Here is a 25804-nt window from a genome sequence, read left to right on the forward strand (position 1 = left end):
GTGTTTGTGTGCCGCCTTCACGTTCATATTATGGTTTAGTGACATATCCTTTTGTGCTTTTGTTATAACGATAACCTAAAGATACCCATATGCCTCTTTGAGTAAAAAGCAATCATGAGAAACTGCCTATTCCTTCAAGGCAGTTATAAGATCATTGATGTTAAACTACTGATATAATAACAGAAGTAAGAAGAATCAAGATGTTTTTTAACCCTCCTATTACCTTTGGGGTCAATTTGACCCCATTCAATGTTTAACGTCTCTAAATAAATGAATGACATCATTTTTTTTGCTTCATATTTAATGACTTTTCCTAATTTATTGGGGACAACTTGGAAAACATATGTTTTCAATGTCCTGTACACAACTTGTACGCATCGGTGTTCTTTGGGGTCAATTTGAACCCAGGCTGTTTTTCACTGTGTAAAACATCTAAGAACTAGAACGGGCACTCGGTAGAGCACATACCTTTGCATATCACAAGATTGGGCATTGGATTATGAACATTTTGGCATTAGTTGCATGCCAATTGGATACAAATTTACCGCGCTATGGTAAAAAGAAGATTTTGACCTTTTCATGACCTTGACCTTTGACTCGATCGTTCCCAAAATCTAATCAAATGGTCGCCGGATAATAACCAATCATCCCACCAAATTTCATGCGATTCGGTTTAATACTTTTTTAGTTATGCGAGTAACACGCATACAAATAAATAAATAAATAAATAAATACACTGCGATCAAAACATAACCTTCCGCATTTTCAATGCGAAGGTAAATATCAACTTTTTTATTTATGTAAAGGGCTGTTTAGGTAGTCGACAAACAAACATAAAGTACCTGACACTTACATTTGGGAAACAATATTAATTCTAATAATTTTCTGGACTTTTTAATTGCTGGGGTCAAATTGACCCCGAGGGTAAAAGATGTGAGTAAATGTGAAGGTAACAGGAGGGTTAAGATGAATTGTCCGTGTCCTATTGCCTGTTTATTGTATTTACATCATTAGTTGATGCTTTTTATTAGACCATGGGGCAGTAAGTGAAGAGGGCGAGTTTACCGTCTTATTGGGGCTTCGAAAGGTCAACAAGATCCAGCCGGAGACCTTTTTATTGTTCTTTTCTCACCACCAAAAACACTTTCATTCTCCGCTCTCTCCTCCAACAGACGAGTTCTGGATGCAGCTAAAAGGAACAACCAGACTGGCCACTTCCTGTGGGTGGGATCAGACAGCTGGGGGTCCAAAATATCCCCTGTGATTGGCCAGGAGAGAGTGGCTGGGGGAGCCATCACCATTCTTCCCAAACGGGCATCTGTAGATGGTAAGAGTGGAATGAAGAAAACACAGTTATGCATTCGCAGATGAGCATATGTCATGTTTACAGTCAGTAACTCACGACAGATAATGGGGTGACACAACTTTAAATCCACACTGAGACTCTTTCCTCTCACCTGTGTGACAAAGGAGAGGAAGCTGATGTTGTGTGTGTGTTTGTATGTGTGTGTGTGTGTTCGAAGTCAAATAGATCAAATTAAAGGGACAGGGGGAAAGACCAGAAACAGACAGTGAAATACGCTCGTTCCCTGACTCTTGATCCCAGCGGATAACACATTTGTGCCATTATGCCAGGGAGAATATCCTCATTTGCTCCTTGTCAGAGCTCCCTATTAGATAATTGACTCCTGAAGGGACAGCGAGGCGACAATATATGACCTGAGAGTGAGGGAGCAAGAGCCTACGTCGAGGTTTCAATGAATCAAAGTCAGCTCTGGTCCACACTCGATACGGTCTTCACAATAGAGGAGGAGAAGGGAGTGAGACGGAACCAGCGCAGGATTAATGAAAAGTGCATACAGTCCAACTGTATACATTTATTAGGTACACCTGAGAATCTGATGCAATAGATTATACCTCTGGTAAGCTTAAAATAGTCCGTTTTCAAGTCCAGGGGATGTTGAGTCAACTCATATTTAATTTTCTCTCTCTCTCTCTCTCTCTCTCTCTCTCTCTCTCTATATATATATATATATATATATATATATTTAAGGGTCGTATGTCAGGTTGTGTATAGAACACTGAAATAATTTAACAAACTTTAGTTTACTCTTGTACCTGTAAGTATCTTGTACAATAACCTTTTACTTATGTCCAAAGAGAGAATACACATTTGTTTCAGTGTAATAGAATAGAAGAATATTACAACATCATATTTATTCCATTTAAGCCAATATGATATTATATCTGTTAAGTAAGAATCTCGTCATTACCGAGAGGTTAGCAGGCGACCAGTGGCCACTTCAGGAAATCATAGAAGATATATCCGCCCAATAAAGCCCTGTAAATCTGTTTTTACACTTTGCTTTTAACAATAAACACACCGATATAATGGAAAACCGTTTCACGTAGGTTTTTTAGACTCTGACTCGTCTGTGTTTTTTCTGCAGCGTTTGACCGGTATTTCCGGAGCCGCTCGCTGTCCAACAACAGGAGGAATGTTTGGTTTGCTGAATTCTGGGAGGAAAACTTCAACTGCAAGCTGGGGATGCATGGCAAACGACCCGGCAGCCTGAAGAAATGCACAGGTAAGACACTACTCTTATTCTGTTTCACTTTATATGAGTTAGTTTCCGCCATTGTTTCCAGTAACTCAAAATGCCTGATAGCCCAAACTAGCAAGTGGAATTAGTTTGGACTGCTCCATAGTACAGACACAAAAAGAGATACAAATACACATCTCAGCTGGAGTGGGATTTTATACAACGTGACGTGCCGTCGCAAATATTTTGCCAATTTGAGAAGAGGAGTTTGAACTTAGACGCTCCATAGAGGGTTATTAGTTTTACCTTCTCACAAATCAGGCAGGTGGTCAGTTCTAATTGGTCTTCTCTCATCCTGGCACCACAACAACCAGATCCTTGCTTCTTGCTCAGAGACGTTCTTCTTATTTTGTTTACTGCAAATCACGGACCATCTTAAATGCCTATTAATGTAGCTTCCACCTCAAGCAATTAAAAAACTATACTTATATCAGCATTCTCTTTTCAAAAGATTGAAGTCACCAGGGAAACTAGTTTACACGAAAAAGCAATCTGTCTTTCAGGTATCTTCCAATTAGGCCAGCCAACACAAATCGGTAGAGATTTACCATCTCTATATATATATATATATATATATATATATATATATATATATATATATATACACACGTATATACACAGCTCAAAGCTAAAAGAGAAATGAAAAAATCGGTGGAGTCTGTGCTTGTCAATACGATAATTTAGTCTCCCCGTGGAGTGTGTATGTGATTACATGCCCAGTCTCATATTTGTAATAAATAAGGGATTTCCGAGGAGCCAATGCGCCTCCGGGTAGCGTTTCAACGCTCAACACACCCCCTCATTGTTTATCAGTTATTTGATTGGACGCTGCAGCAGATCGGACTGATCACAAAAGACGGATCACACATTAAACTCTCTATATATTTAGTTTGTTTTCTGATTCACACATTGGGCGTAATAAATTAATTCCAGTGTTCAAGATGAACCATCATCATATTCTGGGTTATTTAATAATGACTTTTGAATCAGAATTTCAAAACACACATAAAAAGTTAGACAAAAGCACTCCACCGGTGAGAATAGATCCTCCGCTTATAAGCAACAGTACGCAATATACATACCACACACTGTATAGAAATACACAATGCAGTTTTTAAATCAGACGACAGAGAGAAAACATCTCCACTCTGACAGTGATGAGAACGGTGTCTTTATTAACATAAGTAGGAGTTAACCACCATTAAATCGACAAAAAACGTTATAGGCCTACGATAATTTTTACCTTCGCATTCTGCGGAAGGTTATGTTTTGATCGCTGTGTATTTATTTATTTATTTGTATGTGTGTGTGTGTGTTTGTGTGTTATTCGCATAACTCAAAAAGTATTAAACCGAATCGCATGAAATTTGGTGGGATGATTGGTTCTTATCCGGGGACCATTTGATTCGATTTTGGGATCGATCGGGTCAAAGGTCAAAGGTCAATGTCATGAAAAGTTCAACGTCTTATTTTTACCATAGCGCGGTCAATTGTTATCCAATTGGCATGCAACTAATGCCAACATGTTCACATGACATCAAGCTCCCCACACTATCATGCCAAGTACCAAAAAAAGGCTGCGGCGAAGGTATGCGCTCTACCGAGTGCCCGTTCTAGTTATCAATATTTTAAGCTGATTTTTATGACAAGGTTTGCTAAAAAATGGACCAGAACCAGCCGTTAAAGCTGACTGACAGCTGATCCAGCTGTGCTCAGTGGCTGCCGTCATCAGAACCACACGACGCCTCGCGTGACGCTTCAGAGGAAAGGACGTCTCGTTTCAAACATATTTCCTCGTTTCCTCTCTCCTCGCATGGTTTCCTTGCCTCTCTCCATGCATCCCTGGTGGGGGAAACGGGGATGCAATTAATAGACACTCCTCGTTGTCAGTCTTTGCATTTGCAATGCTCATGATGTGCATTTTGCTGTCACATAATAATGCCTGCAGCTTGTTGTCTTTGCCCGCGGCTGATGTCGTGCTGCTGTGATTGAGTCTGTATGTTTGTGTGTCACAGTGTGTATCCCGAGTCACACACCCGCCATTAATTCCCATAATTAAGTGTGTAAGGTCTGCGACTCCCATTGACCATTCATTACTACCCGTGGCATCTGTGTTCATGGGCGTGTGTGTGTCGAGGGCCTTGGCCTGTTTTCGTGCGACAAAGTCCATTAATTCCAAGTGCTGGGGGTCGCGACCTCCAAATCATCAACACAAAAGCCAATCAGCAGCCTGCTGCCCAAGGTTGCCATGGGGACACAGCTGATGATTATATTGTGTGTGATTATAATGTACGTTATTCGGCTCAGATAGATTAATAGAAAGATACAATACAGAATTGAGACTAAGACAAATAAATAGTGTAACATGATGATATATTATTCTTAGGCTAAAGAAAACAATTATATCATATATAAAATCATACAGATTCTTTCAAAGTATGATTATAATAATATACACACACACACAGGCTCGCAGGTTAAAACAATGAGACACTTCTCGGTCAGGTTTATTCAATATATCACTCTATGCCGTCTTTAAACCCGTCTTTTTTAACCCTCCTGTTACCTTCACATTTACTAACATATTTGACCCTCGGGGTCAATTTGACCCTAGCAATTAAAACCTCCAGAAAATTATTTGAATTAATATTGTTTCCCAAGTTTAAGTGTGAGGTACTTTATGTTTGTTTGTTGACTACCTAAATAGCCCTTTAAATATATAAAAAAGTTGATATTTCTTATATGTTTGACACGGTGAAAAACAGCCTGGGGTCAAATTGACCCCAAAGAACACCGACGTTAAACATTAAATTGGGTCAAATTGACCCTAAAGGTAACAGGAGGGTTAAATATAAACAACAGCAGTGTATGATTGCCATCAAAGCTGTGAAAAGGCCTCTTAAGTGCCAACATATATTGTTTAAATTAGTCATCTTATAAGAGACTAATTACAAACTAACTCCGACATGTCAAACATGTTTTGAATATGTTCTTGCATTTCTAATCAATTTTTTTTGGCTTCCTCTGATTCTGAATGAGTGCATCTGTGTCCTTATCTCAGACGTTCTCTCACTCCACAACCGACGTTATATCCTTTTAACTTTATTCTCATGCACAATTTGTTCCATGAAGATAATGCATATTTTGTGGAAATTAAAAACACACTTTGAAGTTGTTAATGGTCATTACTGCAGCTACCAGCAGTGTTGCACATTAGTTATCCAGTCCAATTTGAATACACTACATCCACTTTCATCCCTGTCATTTCATCTTTCATAAAAAAGAGAGCGAGCGCAGAAGAAAAGGGAAATCCAAGGCGCTCCAACTTCTGAGTCGAGTAAAAAGCCTTTTTCTCCTCTAGCGTGCTTGATATGCTCGTAAGCGCACCAGCCAGGAAAACTCCGATGCTGGGATACGACTGTTGTGTTGAAAGCATGCAGTCGGGTAGAACTGACGCCTGAGGGGAAGCTGACTGAGGCAGACATCACAGACAAGCCGACATACACGCCTGCTGTACATGCTCACAAACACATGCTCAGTGGCTGCAGATACACAATCGCCAACTTTGACCATCCTTAAATCCCACCGGCCTCATTGTTATAAAGATGCTGCTGCATATACTTTACATATACTCTACAATAGAAGCTCTGTCCTTCTCTCTTTCTTGGACACACACATACACACACACACCTTTTTGTGTTGATCCACTAACCTGAACTCTGACACTCAGTGGAATCAATAAAACATAATTATCTGAAGGTGCTAAATTCTAAATTCAGAACATCACTATGATTGAGGGATTGCCTCTACACTGCACACTTCGTCATTCTCGGCTCAGGTAGCCATCGCTCAACTATATCTTGACATAGCAAATAGTTGTTTGATGCTATATTAGTTCTCCGAATGTCAAGTTTAGCGCCTTTTCGGAACCGTCTGAACTGAGATATTCAAGGTGCTTCACAAGGAGTTGAGACCACATGTGTTGCTTCTCAATGGCTCTTTGACACGGCAGCAGCTAGCCACTGATTAGCCAGCGGCTAGCTGTGTAAATGCTACATATAATTTAATAAATGCTAAATGTAATTAAAACAGTAAAGAGTTAAAATATAGATTCAAATACATGACAGATCTCTAACTCACCACTCAACAGTGTCCGCAGGATGAGTTCACTGCAAAAGTGGAGCAGCACCTCAGTCCGTCAAATCATGAAATCCTATTTCTGTGCAACCTGCATTTCTCGTACACACTGGTACAGAGTTGACAGAAACACACACGCACACACACATATGAACGAAGGCCATTCACGCATAAAGGACACACACATTCCTCACACACTTCTCGACCCGGGCTCATCAAAGGATCTATTCCACCAGTGAGTCGCAGTGGTTGTGACAGGAGATGTGAGCTTCAGGTACACACGGAGGAATTAGAGTGCAGCGCGAGCAGAAAACAAGGTCGTTGCAGTGTTGCCTGTTGTTTTTCTCTCCTACATGGGTTGTGACTTGTCTCACTCTCTTGAGAATCATATCATTATTGTACTTCCTATTTTGACTTTTGTGATCTTTCTTTACTTTGTCGACTGTCAATCTGAAGTTGACGTTCCCTCTTTCTGACTTCCTTGCTCCCTGTCCCTCACGATACATGTCACTTCTGTCTGTTCTCTCCAGATGAAACTTTAATGGCTTCATTGGCATGAACAGACTGGAATATTGAATACAAAAAAAGCTATTGTATTAAAAAAAAGTGCTTTATATAAAATATTCAAAGTATCAAAACAGTGTAAATATTTAACAAGTATGAAATATCACGTTGTTTCTGTCTTTCTCACTCATTCACGCTTGTTCTCAGGAGGATCTGTGCTTAGTCACATCTTATATTGTTCACATGGTCCCAAAAACGAATCCGTCCCATTATTTGTTATACTGTATATCACTCTAAATATGGCAAATAAAAGCCAAATCTATAAATAAAGCAGACTTTTACATCGGTGCTTACCAGTGGCGGCTGGGATCATTTTTTTGGCGAGGGCCATCCAATCAATTTCAGCAAACATCCCAGCATGATTCAATGCAAAAAAGTTCTTTGTAGTGAGTTATTTAACATTTATTCCAACACTGACTTACAAGGACAGCTTATTCATACAATTCAGTATATTAATATATATATAATATATATACAGGACTGTCTCAGAAAATTAGAATATTGTGATGAAGTTCTTTATTTTCTGCAATGCAATTAAAAAAACAAAAATGTCATGCATTCTGGATTTTACAAATCACTGAAATATTGCACCGATTTTATTCTTTTAATATTGCTGATTAAGAAAACTCAAATATCCTATCTCTAAATATTAGAATATCATGAAAAAGTATACTAGTAGGGTATTAAACAAATCACTTGAATTGTCTAATTAACTCGAAACACCTGCAAGGGTTTCCTGAGCCTTGACAAACACTCAGCTGTTATAAATCTTTTTCTTTACTTGGTCTGAGGAAATATTAAAATTTTATGAGATAGGATTTTAGAGTTTTCTTAAGCTGTAAGCCATAATCAGCAATATTAAAAGAATAAAAGGCTTGCAATATTTCAGTTGATTTGTAATGAATCCAGAATGCATGACATTTTTGTTTTTTTAATTGCATTACAGAAAATAAAGAACTTCATCACAATATTCTAATTTTCTGAGACAGTCCTGTATATATATAATATTCAGTATACAATGATATATAAATACTATAATATAAATATACAATAAAAAATATAAAAAAATGAAAATATTGTATAATATAAATCACGTATATATATATATATATATAAATAAATAAAATCTAACCTATGACCCTTGTTAGGGTTAAAGTGAGCCTGTTTTTATCCTCATTATGTGTCTTCACCTCCTCCTGTGTCCGTCTTCCAGCTGGTACCGATGTTCACTTGGTCCAATACGGCTGCTTGAGGAGTTACCTATGCGTGTCCTGGTGTTTTCACGTGTTTTTTCTTCTTTTTTCGAAAAGTGCTTCATGTCCCTGACTCCCACATCTGTCCATGCTGCATCTGTCCCCATTGATTTATGAAGCAACACTTCCTGGTGTCCGGTCTCTCCAGAAGCTTCCTGTGCTGCTTCCCTTCCAGCCCGTCTGTTGTCTCATGAAGTCGGGTCGATCTGGGCCCAGTTGTTTTACTTACCTGTTGTTCCTCCGCCAAAGTTCTTCTCTCAAACGGGTCTTTGAGGAGAGATTTTACCGGGTCGAGACGAGAACGCGCAACTTTTGGCCGACATTGGCCCAAAGCTGAATCTATTTTAGGACGCTGGTTGGCTAAATGGTATATCACTCATTTCTATCTGTAATCAATAAAAGGCTAAACAGCTTCTTAGACCCGTCTCTTCTGGGCTCAAGGTGGGTGGGACCAGGCGGTCCAGTGGCCCTCTATTAGCCAGCCGCCACTGGTACTTACACTTAAATATTTGTGATGGGCTAGCTATCTGGGAAGAGCTATTTGCTAGGCTATTTGTAATAATGTATATTTTATGCCGCTGTATAGTTTGCACTTGCATGCTTGTTATAGATTAATCTAGTGTTTCATGCTGGGTTTAATGGGTCCAATACCACTCAGCCACAGGTCTTGTAAGCCTACTGAATGGGGGGAAACACATGGTGCAGACACAGGCAGTGGACAGCAAGCAATACAGAATCACTTTGCTCCGAACGACCTCATGAAACTGAGGAAACCCGGAAAAATGACATGTTAATTGGTGCAGATATGGTACATGAACAATATTGACCCCTTCATACATTACATTACATGGACAAACAGACTGTAGAATGCAACACATATTCAATGTTTATTCTATATTTAATATTTTTATATTTAATTTAATTTGTCATTAGTATTGTGTATTGTGTATGCATATATGTTGTGTAGATACATATATATATATATTATTTTATATTTTACTTTGTATACTTCTATATCTTTCATCCCTGTTTTTTATATTTTATATATATTTTTTTATTCTTGTGTGTTTAGTTCATTGGTGCTGCTACTGCTACGACAAATTTCCCCTTGTGGATTAATAAAGTATCTATCTATCTATCTATAGCACAATGTGTGCTCAGGTAAAGGAACAAATCAGATGTCGTCACAACCAATAACATGCCTCAGCAAATATGAATTTATTAATTAATCTACAGGTCACACCTCAGTGTGAGGAATATTATACCATTAGCGAATGGAGATTACACCTCTTATTAAGGTGAACATATGACTGTGAACAATATGTGTAAAGATGGCAAACTCTCTTTGAGAAAACCCTCTCATAACAAGTAAAGCTCCCCGGTCTACTTTCCCTGATTAACAAGATTACTACGGGACTGTAGTTCCTTTAGCAGCTGCCTAATGAACGCCGTAACTTCCATCCTTAATGAGCAAACACAAAAGATTATCAAATGCCTCCACACACACACACACACACACACACACACACACATGCGCATGGAACTTTTCGTTTCCCTCGTTTAATATGAAATATGAATGCATTAGAGTGTGTGTTAGTGGTAAAATGATTTTTTAAGGGCTACTGGGTGATGCTGTTCTTCCCGTAGAAGAAACTAAACTTTTGAAGTCCTCATCCAACACTATGTATGGATCTATCTGTTTGAGATTCACTCCGCTCGAGGAATTAATTAAATCCTGACTTAGCTCAGCATGCACACATTTACCCTCATGCGCAAACACATGTTCACTCGCTGGAAATAGACCGAATCCTAACGAGGTCGATGGGGAAGGAGAGTTATTAGGCTCGCAGGCCGGATAAACCGCTCTCCCTTCCCTGTGAAAAGACCTCGGGGCCCAACAGACTGGAAGACGGAGGCAAACACAGATGGAGACGGACAATTAGAGATTGACGGGCGCCGGCAGACAGGTGGCCGAGTGTGAGACGGGCGAGGCGTCGACAGACAGGATGTTACGACTCTCTGCGGCATGGAATGGTCCTTTTTTGTTCTTGGCGTGGACGATGTGGTTCGGAGACTCCGTGAGCACATGTGCCAATGAGCTCTGTGTTACGCCTGTAACGTGAGCCTGGATTCTTATACGAAGAAACTTCATCCGTGTGGATGCCAGGCTACGTAGGCGGCAAGGCAGGTAGTCCTGTGAGGTTTGTGGCTGGTGAGGCACTGACTCAGGGTCAGATTTACAAAGATATGAACCCAGTAGAGCAGCTTAAATCACCATTCAATTGGCAGCTTGCACATTGACTACTGGTGGTTTTTCATATTTCACTAGAGCATTCTTTTCACACACACAGTTACGGTACATATTTGATTGTACTAATTTATAGAGGTTCAAAGAAAGAGCCCATTTGCTCTGTGGCAATTCCTCAAATTATCCCTATTCAATACACATATAGAACGGGCACTCGGTAGAGCGCATACCTTCGCATATCACAAGATTGGGCATTGAATTATGAACATGTTGGCATTAGTTGCATGCCAATTGGATACAAATTGACCGCGCTATGATAAAAAGAAGATTTTGACCTTTCCTTGACCTTGACCTTTGACCCGATCGATCCCAAAATCTAATCAAATGGTCCCCGGATAATAACCAATCATCCCACCAAATTTCATGCGATTCGGTTTAATACTTTTTGTGTTATGCGAATAACACGCATACATGGTCTTAAATTTCTTGTAAATGAAGTTTATTCTTCTCGAAAAAAATCCTCCATATTTTTTGTTAAAGTGGAGAAGAAGCGAATAAGCATGAACCCGCAAGCTCTCGCACGCCCCCTTCCTTGAGGCAGAGGTACTGTTTGCCTCACTTATGTCAGATCAGCAAGACTACAAATGTTCTACACGTATGTGAAATGCACAACCTATTCTATGGAAAGAAATGACTTATAATAAAAGTGTCTACAAATATTACAGTGGTGACAACAAAATGAGAACGCAAAAGGCACGCACACGTCCCTGGTGTGGTTGAAAGAATCAGTGTCGAGCTGCCCATCTATCACTGTTGAGTCACACACACACACACACACACACACACAAATCCATCTTGAGTAGGTTCAGGGGACCAACTGTGGCCATGTCACGCACATCTCACTTAGTGTTACACACCCAAAAGCACACCAGCAAATGGATACACACACATTAAATGAGCATGCACATGTTGGGCTCAGCACAGAATAGAAAACGTTGGCCATAATCATAAATCAACACACAATGAAATTAAAGGAGTATTAATTGCTTTCTCATTGGGGTGCAGTCGAGCGAGCCGGAGAGACGCCATTGGAATAAAGTTGTTATCGCTAATCTGTTTGCAAACAGTTGTATAAAAATGCACCCATCGATCGGTCGCATATTGGACTTTTTTTAATAAATCGACAAAAAGCTCACCACCAAATTCCATTGTGACCATTCGTCACACCAAAATAAACCGTGGAGGAACCTTCAACAACTAACTTCACAGACACTTATTATATTATTATATTCGTTCCCATGCGTGAACAAAGGGATTGAAATATGATCCACGCTGATAAGAACGCTGCTCAAATGGGACCTATAGGTATTCAATGTTCATTTTTCTTTTTCACTTTAATTTCTTAAATGTCAAAGTAGTACGAAGGGGTGATTGAGGGGAAGGCAACTTCTGCATAATGACCAATCCCAGAAGTTCATTTGTCATTGCATTTCCTTCTTTCTTGTCCCTGGACTAATGGGCGGGGCCTAGAAATGTAAGGATTCAATGCATAGCTCAGTCATTTTTATCCCTGAGTGGTATTTGCCTGTGCGTGTACTCACACACACACACACACACACACACACATGTATGTGTGCAGTGATGGGTTGTTGCCGGTTACAGAGAACAAGTGTCGCTCCAGTAATGTGATTTTACGGTTTTGCCCTCTCTTCAACAAAACCTTGTTTCTTCTTTCTCAGCCACATACTTCACCCCTCCCCCGCACTCCCTCTCCTCTCTCCCTCATTCTTTTTTGTTGTTGTTGTTGTTTGTTTCATCTCAACCTTCTTCCATTAACGTATACCTTGTATTTATTGTCTCTCATTCCGGCTTTAGTTTCGGTTTCTTTTTTTCCCATCCTGCCGTTCTGTTTGATCCAGTTCCTCTGTTTCTCTGCTTGTTCAAGACATAAAACACACATTCCCTTAGCGACACAAACTCCAATTATTGTTTATTTGTTTGTGTGAAAGCTTTGCAGGAGGGAGATGAAGAGAGGAATGGACCGACACGAGTAAAATAAAACAAGTTGAAGGCAGACGGAGAGCAAGCGAGCAGAAGCGAGTTGTGCCGGGACAGTGATTCAGCATAATATGAATAATGACTAATGCATAATTCATATTAGCTGTGTTATCAGCAGTAATATATATGAGCAATAATGTGGAGATGTAATATATATTAGCCACATGCGTCTGTCGCATCGCATTACTCATGCAAAGTGAATTGCTCTTTGTAAAGCAGATCATGGAGGTTTATTACAAATCCTGTTTTTGTAGTCTTGCCATACGATCTATAAGTAATAATAACAACAACTACGAGATGCATCTCAAGAGTATTGTCATGATTTTCACAAACAAGAACATGGTTGTCATGGTATATTAAGTTCCCTGTTAAACAAACACCCAGATCACAAACACATTTTAAATAAAGAAGGTGAACTCAAACATTGGAAGTTATTATTATTATTATTATTACCCAGACTCTATGTTGTAAACCTCAATCACAATGTGCCCATTACCTTCCTTTGCAAGGAGCAATTATTACCACAATTTTTATTTGTGCTCAGCTTTACTAAACTTTTCATAGCACAATTATGTGTTCACAACTCTCCGTTGATCTGACCCTAACCTTTGAACTGTAGCCATGAACCATATTCACAGGAACCGACTGTTGTTCTCATGTAGAAATTGTTGCCATAACTACACAATTGTAAACAAATCAGCCTTTCACATGGCTTTTCTCCAATATATTTTCTCAAACCTAAAACTGATTAATTGCAGCAACTCTTCTCAGAATGAATGCTTTACTTCTTTGAATGATTTATTAGTATTTATTCACATTTAAATATAATTGACCCGGCTTGCAGCTCTACTCTACTCACCAGATGAATGATATTGATATGATATTTGACATTGATCGCTAATTCTACACGCGCAAAACCAAGGCACCAATTATGGAACAAGTGGACACACACACACATCCCCACATGCTGACTCGGATATAATGACTGGTGTTTGTGTAGCGCTGTCTTGACATAACCCCGGGTTATAGTGCTCTCTTATTAAGTCCTGTCGAGCACAATTCCTGTCTGATGCTCATTTCCTATTCTCTTACTATTGATTATTAATGTATTTCTTTCTCCGTAGATTAGCTATAGCTCAGAGCTGGACCAGTGTGTAGATGTTTACATTTCTTGTGGGTCACGTTTTGTGTTTTGTGATAACGATGTTTTATAATCGTCTACGAGTTATGATGCGGCGGCATCTTCCTATCCAATCATCTCCCTGACGCATTTCACAAATGTTTGAATCATGAGAAAAAAGCGAATCCTCACCATTTGAATTGAGTTTGCCATTCTTCCGAGGTGAATATTTCAAAAAGTTCGTCACATAATCATTTCCAAATTCATCTCATCTGCATCATGAAATGAAAGTGTGTATACATGCGTGTGTGAGCGCCCCCCCCCCCCCCCCCCCCCACACACACACACAAAATGGGTCGAAAAAACAAAAGAGAATTTGAGCGGAAAAAGAGAGAATTGAATATGTGTTCCTAATTGATGTTTAATTAAGGAGCTTGTCCAAATCATGAGTCTATTTGTCATCTGCGGTGCATCAATCAGCTTCTGTGTAAAACCAGGCTGGCACACTGGGCCGTGAAGGCATCCATCAATGCAGTTAACTAGTCAGCATTCTAGCATTTGCCTCACCGCACCCGCCTTAATGTACTGGTTTATGTACACTACCGTTCAAAAGTTTGGGGTCATCCAGACAATTTTGTGTCTTCCATGAAAACTCACTTTTATTTATCAAATGAATTGCAAAATGTATAGAAAATATAGTCAAGACATTAACAAGGTTAGAAATAATGATTAATATTTGAAGTATTAATTTTGTTCTTCAAACTTCAAGCTCAAAGGAAGGCCAGTTGTATAGCTTATATCACCAGCATAACTGTTTTCAGCTGTGCTAACATAATTGCACAAGGGTTTTCTAATCAGATATTAGTCTTCTAAGGCGATTAGCAAACACAATGTACCATTAGAACACTGGAGTGATAGTTGATGGAAATGGGCCTCTATACACCTCTGGAGATATTTCATTAGAAACCAGACGTTTCCACCTAGAATAGTCATTTACCACATTAACAATGTATAGTGTGTATTTTTGATTCATGTTATCTTTATTGAAAAAACAGTGCTTTTCTTCGAAAAATAAAGACATTTCTAAGTGACCCCAAACTTTTGAACGGTAGTGTATTAGACACACATAGCTCCGGCTTCACTGGAAAGGCATTGAAACACATCGAACAGTGGTTCCACTGGCATCTATCTCATTATTGAGCCACTGGCCAAATGAACTGGGAGATGCGGGGCGTGGCTTTAAGTTTCGGAGCTGAAGTGAATTATCATTTCTCAACCAAAATCAAAACAGGACTCGTTGTAGCACGTTCGTTAAACTCTGTCACACCAGCGAGACTTGACTTCCATTTGAAAAGGATGCTGCTACTTTAATAAGGAAGATGAAGAAGTCTACATTCTTCACGTGTTTTTATTGTGGGTCATGGTGCACGTGGAGACCACAATAACTATAAATGGCCCTCTCGGGCTGCTTGTGCTTTCTGCTATGTTTCTAATATGGGTGGAGATCCTCCAAAAACTGGAGTTAAGTTCTCGCTTCAAGTTTTTAACACATCTTGAAATAAAAAAAATTATATTGAGAAAATGTCATTTGAAGCCGAGAGGAGACGCAACAATCAGCTACAATCGTTAAACGACCCTTTGGAAAGGCGCTTACTTTACTTTGGTTTTAATGGGAGGCTCCACGGTTTGAATATGCTGTTAAAGATGTTTGATGGTTCAAGGACCATCGTAATGTTATCTGCATCTTCATTAAAATTCTGAACATTATGTCCGACATTTTCCCAAAGCACATCATTTTAGATGATTAAATAATAGGAAATAAAAGAAGATTACCGGGAAAGTTATTTCCCTGACAATTAAAAGAGAAACGTGCACAGACTTAAATACTTGTCCTCGATAACATTTTGTTAACTTGTAAAAGTTGTATAAAAGGGACGTTGTTGTCATTATTGTTGTTGTTGTGTTGTAATACATGTATGTGCGGGGATTTACTTCATGAATTCAAGTTTCAAAGTCTTGTGAGGAATTCCCACAACGATCACTTGAAAGACAGCTGCGTCATAGCATTGTTGTTGTTGTTGTTGTTATACTTTCATATAATGGTGCTGAAATATTAGCTGGACATGCACAGCCAAAATAAACATTGTATTACATCTGCACCCTGATATAAATCATGCTTGGATGGATACATTACATGTGCAAAAGAAATGCATTGGTCCTTGAAGAAACTAGGTAAATGCAAAGTTCTACTTCCACTTCCAATTCCACTTCCACTTCCAATTCAACCAATTCAACTTATTGACTTCATTAAAAATAATGCCATACTAAAAAGTTAGATAATTTGAGAAGTGAAAAATTAAAATTATTGAAGTAGAACTTTGCATTTGCCAAGTTATTCCCTCATCCAACATCTGTTCCACTAGCAGTGGCCACAATCCATCTCATCAGCACCAAGGATGCACATCTTCAAAAGAAAAACAACCAAAAGAAAAACATTTTGGATTTATTTCAGTGTTTCATGTTTGCTTTTCGGGCGTTCAAAAGGAATCTGCTGGCCTTTTCCGTGATAATCTTCAGGACACAAAGTTTGATTTTTGCTCTTCACATCTATGGTACTTAAAGTTACATTTGATTGGCCGGCCTGATCTTCTTACCAGCGTGAGTCACAGTGCATCCGCCTCTGCATTGACGTTGAACAGCCAGACTCGATTGTTCAAGTGGGATCTCATGCAGTTTAAGAGATATTTGAAGAGGTCTGTTTCAAAACGCGGCATTAATTTGGAATAATGATGAAAAATACCACCATGATTTCATCTTGAAAGATGTCTTCATGAAGTACTTGGTATCGGCTGGAAAACTCATGTTTTGTCATCTAGGGACTTTAGAGGGTTCAAGTTTTTCTGCTCCCACACAATTTATAATAGCAGGATTCATGATTTTCAAACAGCAGATTATCTCAATTTCAAACGAAACTTTCATCATGAAATACTGTGGATTTTATTAGATGGACCTCAAATGAGGAAAAGCCTTTGCGCCGATCTAGAAACAGATCACGGCACTCGGCCGGCACGTTTCCGCAACAAGAACGAATAATCAATCACAAAATATGAGCATGAGGCAGATATGGAGATGATTGTAACCTGATTGAGCTTTTGGCGCAGATCTTTTAAGAGACATGAAAGATACTTCCCATCTATATTTCTGCCTCTCTGGTGCTTTTTTTCTCTCCAGAAATTCCAATGCAAATCCTTCCGCACCAACCCAACCACGTTGCCTGTGGTCTCTGATGTCATGAACACTGAGCAGAAAGACTGAATTTAATTTAGAAGCTGCTGGCAAGAAAATGGAATCGAGTGTAATGTCAAACAGAGTGCATATTAACACACATGTTGTCTATCCATCTCTGTGCCTCTGCCTCATCATATCCCCGCTTATCTATATCACTTTTGTCTTGTTTTCACACACACACACACACACACACAGAGGCAAGACTGCCCAATTCCAAACATATTACACTCGCATATTAAACACTGGGTGAAAAATGGCTCTTTACTTTGCACCTGCTGACACACATTATGCACAGAGATGAAATGAATGTGTGTGCGTGGCCACTTCATTGATGAGAGAAGCAGGACAATAGGAGGACAAATCCAATAACAGCTCTATGGCATTGTGATGTTCACACACACTCCGACTCACACACACACACACTCGCCCCATTGCTCCGGTTACACCACCTGACGCAATCCCAGGAAACGGAGACAGTAGTGCTCTCCGAGTTAGCGCTCATAACGGCACCAGTCGTATCGCCGTCTCGGGGCAGGATTGCATTTTCTTGCGATATTGCTGATTAATGATGCATTGTGTCGTTTCACGTCGAGTTTCACAGCGTAGAGAAATTCTCATTATCTCATGACACGTTGATCTATGGCTCAAAGTGGAACACTTTGCTGTCATTTTTTTTTTCTCTGAATGGAAGCGTGCACAAGCGTTGAACGCAACACACACACGCACACACAGACACACTCGCACACGCACGTACTGATCCATCGGAAAAAAAGAGTGTGGCTTGGCGAGCGATACGCGTTGGCTGGATGTAATGAAGTCACAAGTCTGGTTACCAATACTGAGTGCGATCAGTCATCTGATATTTATGGGTCAGTTTTAAAAGGCAAGACAGACCTATCTATCAATATTCCTCTTTTGATCCTTTTAATATCATTATTCAGAGGGCGATTAGAAAGCCTCAACTCTCCAATTCTCTCCTGACGTAAAGATAAATGTTGGTTGTTTCGAGTTTCCCTTCATGGGACAACCACGTTCTAGTGCGTCTTTGGAACTGTAGCAGCTTGTTCATTAACACAACATTTCTAAAAGGAGTATGCTCTATAGCAGGGGTCGGGAACCTATGACAAATTTCCCCTTGGGGATTAATAAAGTACATATCTATCTATCGATCTAGCTATCTCTTCCGGTGACGGCATATGGCTCCCAGACAATTTTGAGTTAAAAAAAAGAAAAATCTCCGCCCGCCCCCCTGTAATTTTCTCTATCGCGCCAGATTACAGCAGAAGTCATTTAAGGTCCTTTTCTTAAAGACGTCTTTGTTCTTGTATTAAACTAAACGTCTGTTATTGATCGTCATTCTGTCTCTAGTGTCCCGCCAAAAAAAAAGCAAGACATATTTAATTTATTATACGTTAAAAATACTATATGGCTCTCAATGAAATATGTTTAGACATATTTGGCTTTTATGGCTCTCCCAGTCAAAAAGGTTCCTGACCCCTGCTCTATAGTATAAATCGGCAATATTTAGAGAAGTTCAATAACTAATGGCTATTTAACATTATGACTTTAGCCCTGATTTTCCACTCGATGGCACTTTTTGGCTCTCCGACAAAAGAGCAGGATCACAAAGCGTTTGGCTCTGTGCTCCAAATCTGCTCTCAAGCGCTCCGTGGGAAATGTTTGAAGACGCGACCCCGACGGCTTCCTGATGCATCGCAGACACATTCGAGATATCGTGAGAAATGCCTCGACCTTTCGGGGGAAGTCTTTCACGGAGCTACACCCGATGAGAGCTCAAGACTCGGGTTGAGGGGAAACCTGGGCAGAGGTGTGTGAAGCGTAAATAATAATCAACAAGCATGACTACTGTGACCTCATCTGGGATTGTTACCGGTGAAAGATCTTGTAGTTTGAACCTAAGTTTAGAATTTCAACAGATATTATGAAAATTGTGGATCATTACTTTCAATCATACAGAGAGACAGATTTTGACCTAAACTATATATTACTATTGAAGGAAAACCTAATAGATACACTCCTGTGGTGTTTTTATAGTCATTGTATTACAATGTAATGGCCATGTTTGCCACCTTTCAAGGCGTGGGTTTACTACTTAATTGATTTTGGGTACAGTATCACATTACCGTGCCAACAGTGGGATATCTTAAGGTGGCCTTGAACGTATTTACTCATGAATGTCTTGTTTAGCTTTATTTATTGACTAGGAGCATGATTAGGTGTGTAATTATAGACATGAGCCGGCCAACTCAAGGGCCTGTTGTTGATTAGTGAGACGGTCTAGAGATGTTTCAAAATGCACTGTCCTCAGACACTAATATACATTGCTTTCTACTTTATGTGGCACAAACCACCAATTACCCGGTGCTTGAATACATATATTTAACTGCAGGGGGATATTCCTGGGATTTAGCGTGGTACAATATGCAGTGTTATCATCACTCAAGTAGCTTCAGAGATTGCAGCCCTTGACTACACTCTGCCCTGTGCTCTCACGCACTGGGAGCAATGCAGTCCACTAGATGAAATGCATAATACGCCCATGTTGATGTGAGGGTGTGTGTGTGTGTGTGTGCACAGTTGATTGCATTTATGTTAATAAGTGTGAGCGTTCGTATTAGAAGCTGAGGAGTCGTGGTGGAAAAGACTTCTGGCATTGTTTTAGTTAAATGTCAAAACAGCAAAACAAAGAATTTAAAGTCACATGGGTTATTATGTGATATGTTTAGAGTCAAATGGAATTATTAGTTTTCTGTTGTAAAATATGTTTAACCCTCCTGTTACCTTAGGGTCAATTTGACCCCATTCAATGTTTAACCCTCCTGTTACCTTTATATTTACTGACATATGTTACCCTTGGGGTCAATTTGACCCCAGCAATTAAAACCTCCAGAAAATTATTAGACTTAATATTGTTTTCCAAGTTTAAGTGTGAGGTACTTTATGTTTGTTTGTTGACTACCTAAATAGCCCTTTAAATATATAAAAAAGTTGATATTTCTTATATGTTTGACACAGTGAAAAACAGCCTGGGGTCAAATTGACCCGAAAGAACACCGACGTTAAACATTGAATGGGGTCAAATTTTTTTGTTTGTTTTGTTGTTGTTGCTTGTACGACATTTTATGTTTTCATCCATATGTGTGTGTACTGTCTGTGTGCCTGTGGTAGTTGGGGGGGGGGGGGGGGGGGGGGGGGGGGGGAGCCATCCTCATCTCATCAGAGGAGACCTAGACCTCGGTCTTTGGGACCCCCCCTCCATTCATTTTTTTTTTTTTGTCTGCCAGTATGTACATGTTATGTATGTACTTATGGAAAATAAATTACTTACTTACTTACCCTAAGGTAACAGGAGGGTTAAAAAGCATCTTAACACCAGACTGGCCTGTCTAATTAAATGTGTCCTGGCTTCACCTGTGTGCTTTGCTGTACCTGTAACCACACCCAGCAGTGATGTCACGAGGTGCTTTATCGCCTGGTGGAGGTTATCCATCACAACAGTCCTCTCTGTTTCTGTGTGAATGATATCCTGGTCGGTTGTCTTAGAAGGAGATAAAGCGATGCTGCAACACAGCATATGGCGATCGGATGCCACAAGAAAGCTAAAAGAGGAATCTTTCCCAAAAAACACATTCATCATACATCATTTCACCGTCAGAGGGATAGCATGCTTTACTCCACACAGTGCACAATTCAATTGTTTCAGCCTATATAGCTTAAACGGTTGAACTGTGCTATTTTAATTGCCGCTGTGTTTGATTTAAGTGCTGGAACATATCCGAGTGTCAACTTCCACAAACTCTTAGACTAATGTTGAATCTACATTCATTAAGTAAGGTGGCGGCTGCCCTGAGATTAGTGACAAGAGCAGGACATTGACTCCCAATTGGATCCATCAAGGCAGTTAGCCAGTCGGTTAATTGCATTAGCTTCACCTTGCTGCACTTCTCTATTGCTTTTTTGTCTCCACCATGTGCAGCGGCCGGTCCAGCATTCCCCTCACCCAGCTTCACACACAGGGTGTTGACTGGGTTTAGCAGCATCAATCACATCCCCGAGGCGCCTCCGAGAGGAAACACACAGGACACGACGAGACTTTTAAACCTCGCGGAAAACTTTTAGGCCTCAGGAGAATTGTATTGAAGAGTATTGTTTCAGAAGATCTCGCGTCTTTTTTAGCAACTATACTGGATTTTGAGTGTGTGTGATGTTAAGCAGGTTGTTGGTCAAACAAGGTGCATGTATTCTCTGATTGAACAAAGGATGATTTGTGCAGCTGGTTTCATAAAAAAAACTAAATTCAAAGCAGTGATACATCAAAACAACATGTTGGTCAACTCCGATGAGCAACAAGTTGATTCACGCCTGTTGCTGCAGCCTCAGTCTGCAGAACCCACGGCCTGCCGGAGCACCACCCTGGGTGTGCTCAATTCTCAGACAGTCGTGTTAGTGTGTGTGGCTGAAGAAAAAGCTTTCCTTCTTTGTTTTTCTGCCACACACACGTCCGTCTGCCTTTTATTACTCCACAGACACTCGTAGCCTTCTTATATCTACTGGACAGCTCTGGTACCCAGGGAGGAAGAGGAGATGATTAGTCACACTTCGTGATCAGCTGCTTGGTCGTCCCACATGATGTGGAAACAATGTTGACACACTCAGGCACACACACACCACCAACAACAAACACACACCACCAACAACAAACACACATGTACAGACATTCATACAAAACACCCGACAGCCGTCTATAACTGTGGATTGGATTTCATTCTCAGGACCCCATTAATTCCTTATGGATTCTCATATTGATTGAGGAGCCTCTGGTGTTGTTAATTCACCTCGGCCCAGACAGGTTTTGATTCCGCTCGTGTCGCCCGAAGGTGACCGCCACTTGTAAGAAATGGGTGAATGAAGCCGTGAGGGAGGGCAGCGAGGCAGAAAGAGGCAATATGAGAAAATGACTCCGAGGAGGACGAGTAAACAAGAAGGAGAAATAAGAAACACAAGAAACAACATATAATGTATATATTCAGAAAAAGAAGGAGTCAAAGCAATAAAAGGAGAAAAAAGAATTCAGAAAAAAGAATTCAGAATGTTTGGACTTCATATGCAGTTCCGCTCCTTTTTTCATTAAAACCCGAAATGAATGTCGCAATCAATTACTTATTTCCATCCTAATGCATTAAGGAGGTTTTATTTTCACTCTGATCTTTTTTCATTAGCTCATTTTGCTAATGAGCCGTTACATAAAACCCTCCGAATAAATTGCAACGAGAGGGTCATTCGCCTGTATGTCTGTGATCATGTATTCATCCGATGAATAGAGGGCGTGGGTTTATGAGCTTATGCACGGGTGTTCACCGTGCATGCCCCGACAAGCACTACGGCCAATACATTTATTTTATCGCCAATTGATGAGCTTAATTAAAGATGCTTCTGCAGTAATAAGATAAACAACAAGAAACACAGGGGAGACACACTGGAGATCAATTAAATGTTGCACGGTAAGACAATAAAACATGACAATTTTGGTTGGACGCGTCAAATGTAACAAATAGCCCTCAACACGCCGTCATGTGACATGAGTCAGAAAGGAGATGACATGTATTTGGTTTTCTCTGTGCACTTTCTTACATTTCTTTCTTACGAGAAAATGGCATTATCAGCGGTTCTTAAGATGTAAAGAAGGAACATGTTGTTCTCTCTTCCGCGACTTTGCCACCCGGGTGAGAATGGACTGACGGGCGTGCTCTGTCATTGTCAGGCTGAGTGCCCCGCTACCTGTCTTACACAAGTACTTTTACCCCTTTAAAGTTGTCGGTTGCTTCACCTCAATTTGACTTCCTTTTATTTAACCTTTTTCACTTTCTCTTACTCTGGTCTCTGCCTGTCATTGTATGTCATTGCTTAATTGCTCATATTTCAAACCTTTCTTATGCTGTACATGCTGCACAGTCCTGGAGCTGCACTGTGTTTAATGTCCTGGACACAGTTGCCTGCTCTGATCCAGACTTCAAATAAAAACGGCTCCCGTAGCGGTGATGTGGTTTTTAAAAAACTTCCTTTCTTTGCTCTTCTCACCACTCTCTCTCTCTCTCTCTCGCTCTCCTTCTTCCCGACAGCCTTGGAAAAAGTTGGTCGCGATTCCAGTTACGAACAAGAGGGCAAGGTTCAGTTTGTGATGGATGCCGTGTACGCCATGGCCCATGCTCTGCATCGCATGCACCGGGAGGTCTGCTACGGATACCCGGGCCTCTGCCCCCGCATGGCCGACAGCATCGACGGCAAGGAGCTGCTCAGCTACATCCGTGCGGTCAACTTCAACGGTGAGTTATATACCGCTGGACATATGCAGATATCCACGCAGACTTACACGCACGGCTGGGATAACATCTTACGAACGCAACATTGAGGCTGTGGAATGCTCGTTATCCACCTTGAGTTGACCGGTCCACCTCAAATGTTAGCGCGCCAAGCCAAGTTTTGCTTCTAATTTGGCCTTGTCCTTATCATAAACAAAAACATGCCATGTGGCATTCTTTTCACTGTTAAAATTAATTAATATCAAAGATATTATCGGCTTACATTTTGCTGACTCGTGTCACTTTGCACGCACAGTGCTCAATATTTCATTTCCCTCGTCTCCGTGGCTTTCTTCAATATTGACCAAATTAATTGTGTGAAAGAGATTTATAATATCAAACACCTCATTTTGATATTCGCTTATTAATCCATTTCCCTCCCTGATGCAACAGGACCTGCTTTTCTGTCTGCTCTTCATTTCCTGTGTTCCTCTGTCAAGGATTGTGTGCAAGACATATGGGTTATGGAGAAGGAAAGAAAGGGAGTCTGGTTGTGAGATTACAGGAACACTTGTCTGATTTAGTTTTAGAGACACGATTGAAATTGCATGAATGTGTCTGCAAAATATGCATCAGTGCTTGTTGTGCTGTCTCTGTCTGTCACTGCTAGAAGTGTTGAAAACCAATCCTTCGCATTGAAAATGCCGAAGGTTATGTTTTGATCGCCGTGTATTTATTTATTTATTTATATGCATGCGTGTTCCTCGCATAACTCAAAAAGTATTAAACCGAATCGCAAGAAATTTGGTGGGATGATTGGTTATTATCCGGGGACCATTTGATCAGATGTTGGGATTGATCGGGTCAAAGGTCAAGGTCATGAAAAGGTAAAAATCTTCTTTTTACCATAGCACGGTCAATTTCTATCCAATTGGCATGCAACTAATGCCAAAATGTTCATAATTCAATGCCCAATCTTGTGATATGCGAAAGTATGCGCTCTACCGAGTGCCCATTCTAGTTACATATGTTTCTAATGCCTATGACACTTTCAGATAGCTCTATACAGAAAGTTCCGGATAGTTGGGGACAATCACTTTCCGGAGGGCAGGACCACAGGACCAGGATTGTGTATCTTACATGGAGCCAATAATGCGATTGTAAAGCTGTAACAGCAGAAGCAGCTCGTTGTCCTACGGATTCAAAAAGCATTGGATCGGCCTTCAGCTGCGTAAAAGCAAAAGTTCCATTGAGAGCTTTTCCTCTTGTTGGCATCTTTGTCACCTCTGTCACCATTAACGAGTTTGCATGTCAGTTTAAATTGTCTAAAACATGGAGGAAAAGTGGTCTGTAACGGTCCTGTAAGATTGATACAAACGATGCAAGAATGAAAATGTTTAAAAGGCCTCTCTGCTGTTTGTCGAGCTGACAGATAAAGGATTTGCTGGGTGGCTCTTTGTTGCAGTTACTCTTATCTCCGTTGTTTACATTGACAGCGGCCTGCGAGATTTAAAGCTTCTAAGCCTGCTACTTTATTTGTGTTTGTGTGCGCCCGGGTATATTTGTGTGTTCCAATTAAAAGTAGTTTTGTTATCGACCCGTTTAGGGTCGACGTGGCATTGATAAAACGAGAGAAGAAAAGGGGGCAAAGATGGAGGTAGTTCTATCTCTCTTTGCGTGTTGGTGGCACATAAAGATAGAGGGAGAGAATAAGTTACAGTCTCTGGATCATGGATTCTCTTCCTCTCTGGATCCATACAAGTTCACCTTTTGGAGTAGTTACATAAAGAGAACACGACAGAGGGAGAGGATCATTCGGCAGGGATGGCTCTCCTGTACAAGAGAACTTAACTTACAAAGTGAAACTCACCAGGTAAGAGAGACAAGAACGGAAAGGAAAGCAATATGGGGTCAAAAATAAATTTGCCAAGTAATTACAAAGTAATTAGGACGTGATTATTAGGAGGTGTTCAAGGTGGACTTCTCCAAAAAGATTGGTATCCCTGAGTTGTTCTCTTCTTGTAATATGGTTAACGGCAAAGCTAAGTAACACACTTTGATGAATCATGAAAATTCAAAAAGTAGTTATATTGTGTGGGAGAATCATTTAGCATTCAATAATTAATGCAACCCAGTGATGCATGCACACGAAGCTGTGTTTCTCCCATTTCAGTCGGACAAGTATGCAGTGAAAAAACATATTTGAATATTAA

At 40.2% G+C, this 25804-nt stretch overlaps 1 protein-coding gene across 4 annotated transcripts in view; it reads left to right on the top strand.

The window, feature by feature from the left end:
- Positions 1–25804, top strand: part of grm8a (glutamate receptor, metabotropic 8a) — a 219619-nt gene that overhangs the window by 155729 nt on the left and 38086 nt on the right. For all 4 annotated transcript variants that reach the window (XM_056424292.1, XM_056424293.1, XM_056424290.1 and 1 more), the window contains 3 exons: positions 1173–1327; positions 2451–2588; positions 23412–23615. In XM_056424292.1, the coding sequence (XP_056280267.1) occupies positions 1173–1327; positions 2451–2588; positions 23412–23615 (497 nt within the window). The remainder of the gene's footprint in view (positions 1–1172; positions 1328–2450; positions 2589–23411; positions 23616–25804) is intronic.

This window comes from Pseudoliparis swirei, chromosome 10 (genome assembly GCF_029220125.1).
Source record: "Pseudoliparis swirei isolate HS2019 ecotype Mariana Trench chromosome 10, NWPU_hadal_v1, whole genome shotgun sequence".
Lineage (NCBI taxonomy): Eukaryota > Metazoa > Chordata > Actinopteri > Perciformes > Liparidae > Pseudoliparis > Pseudoliparis swirei.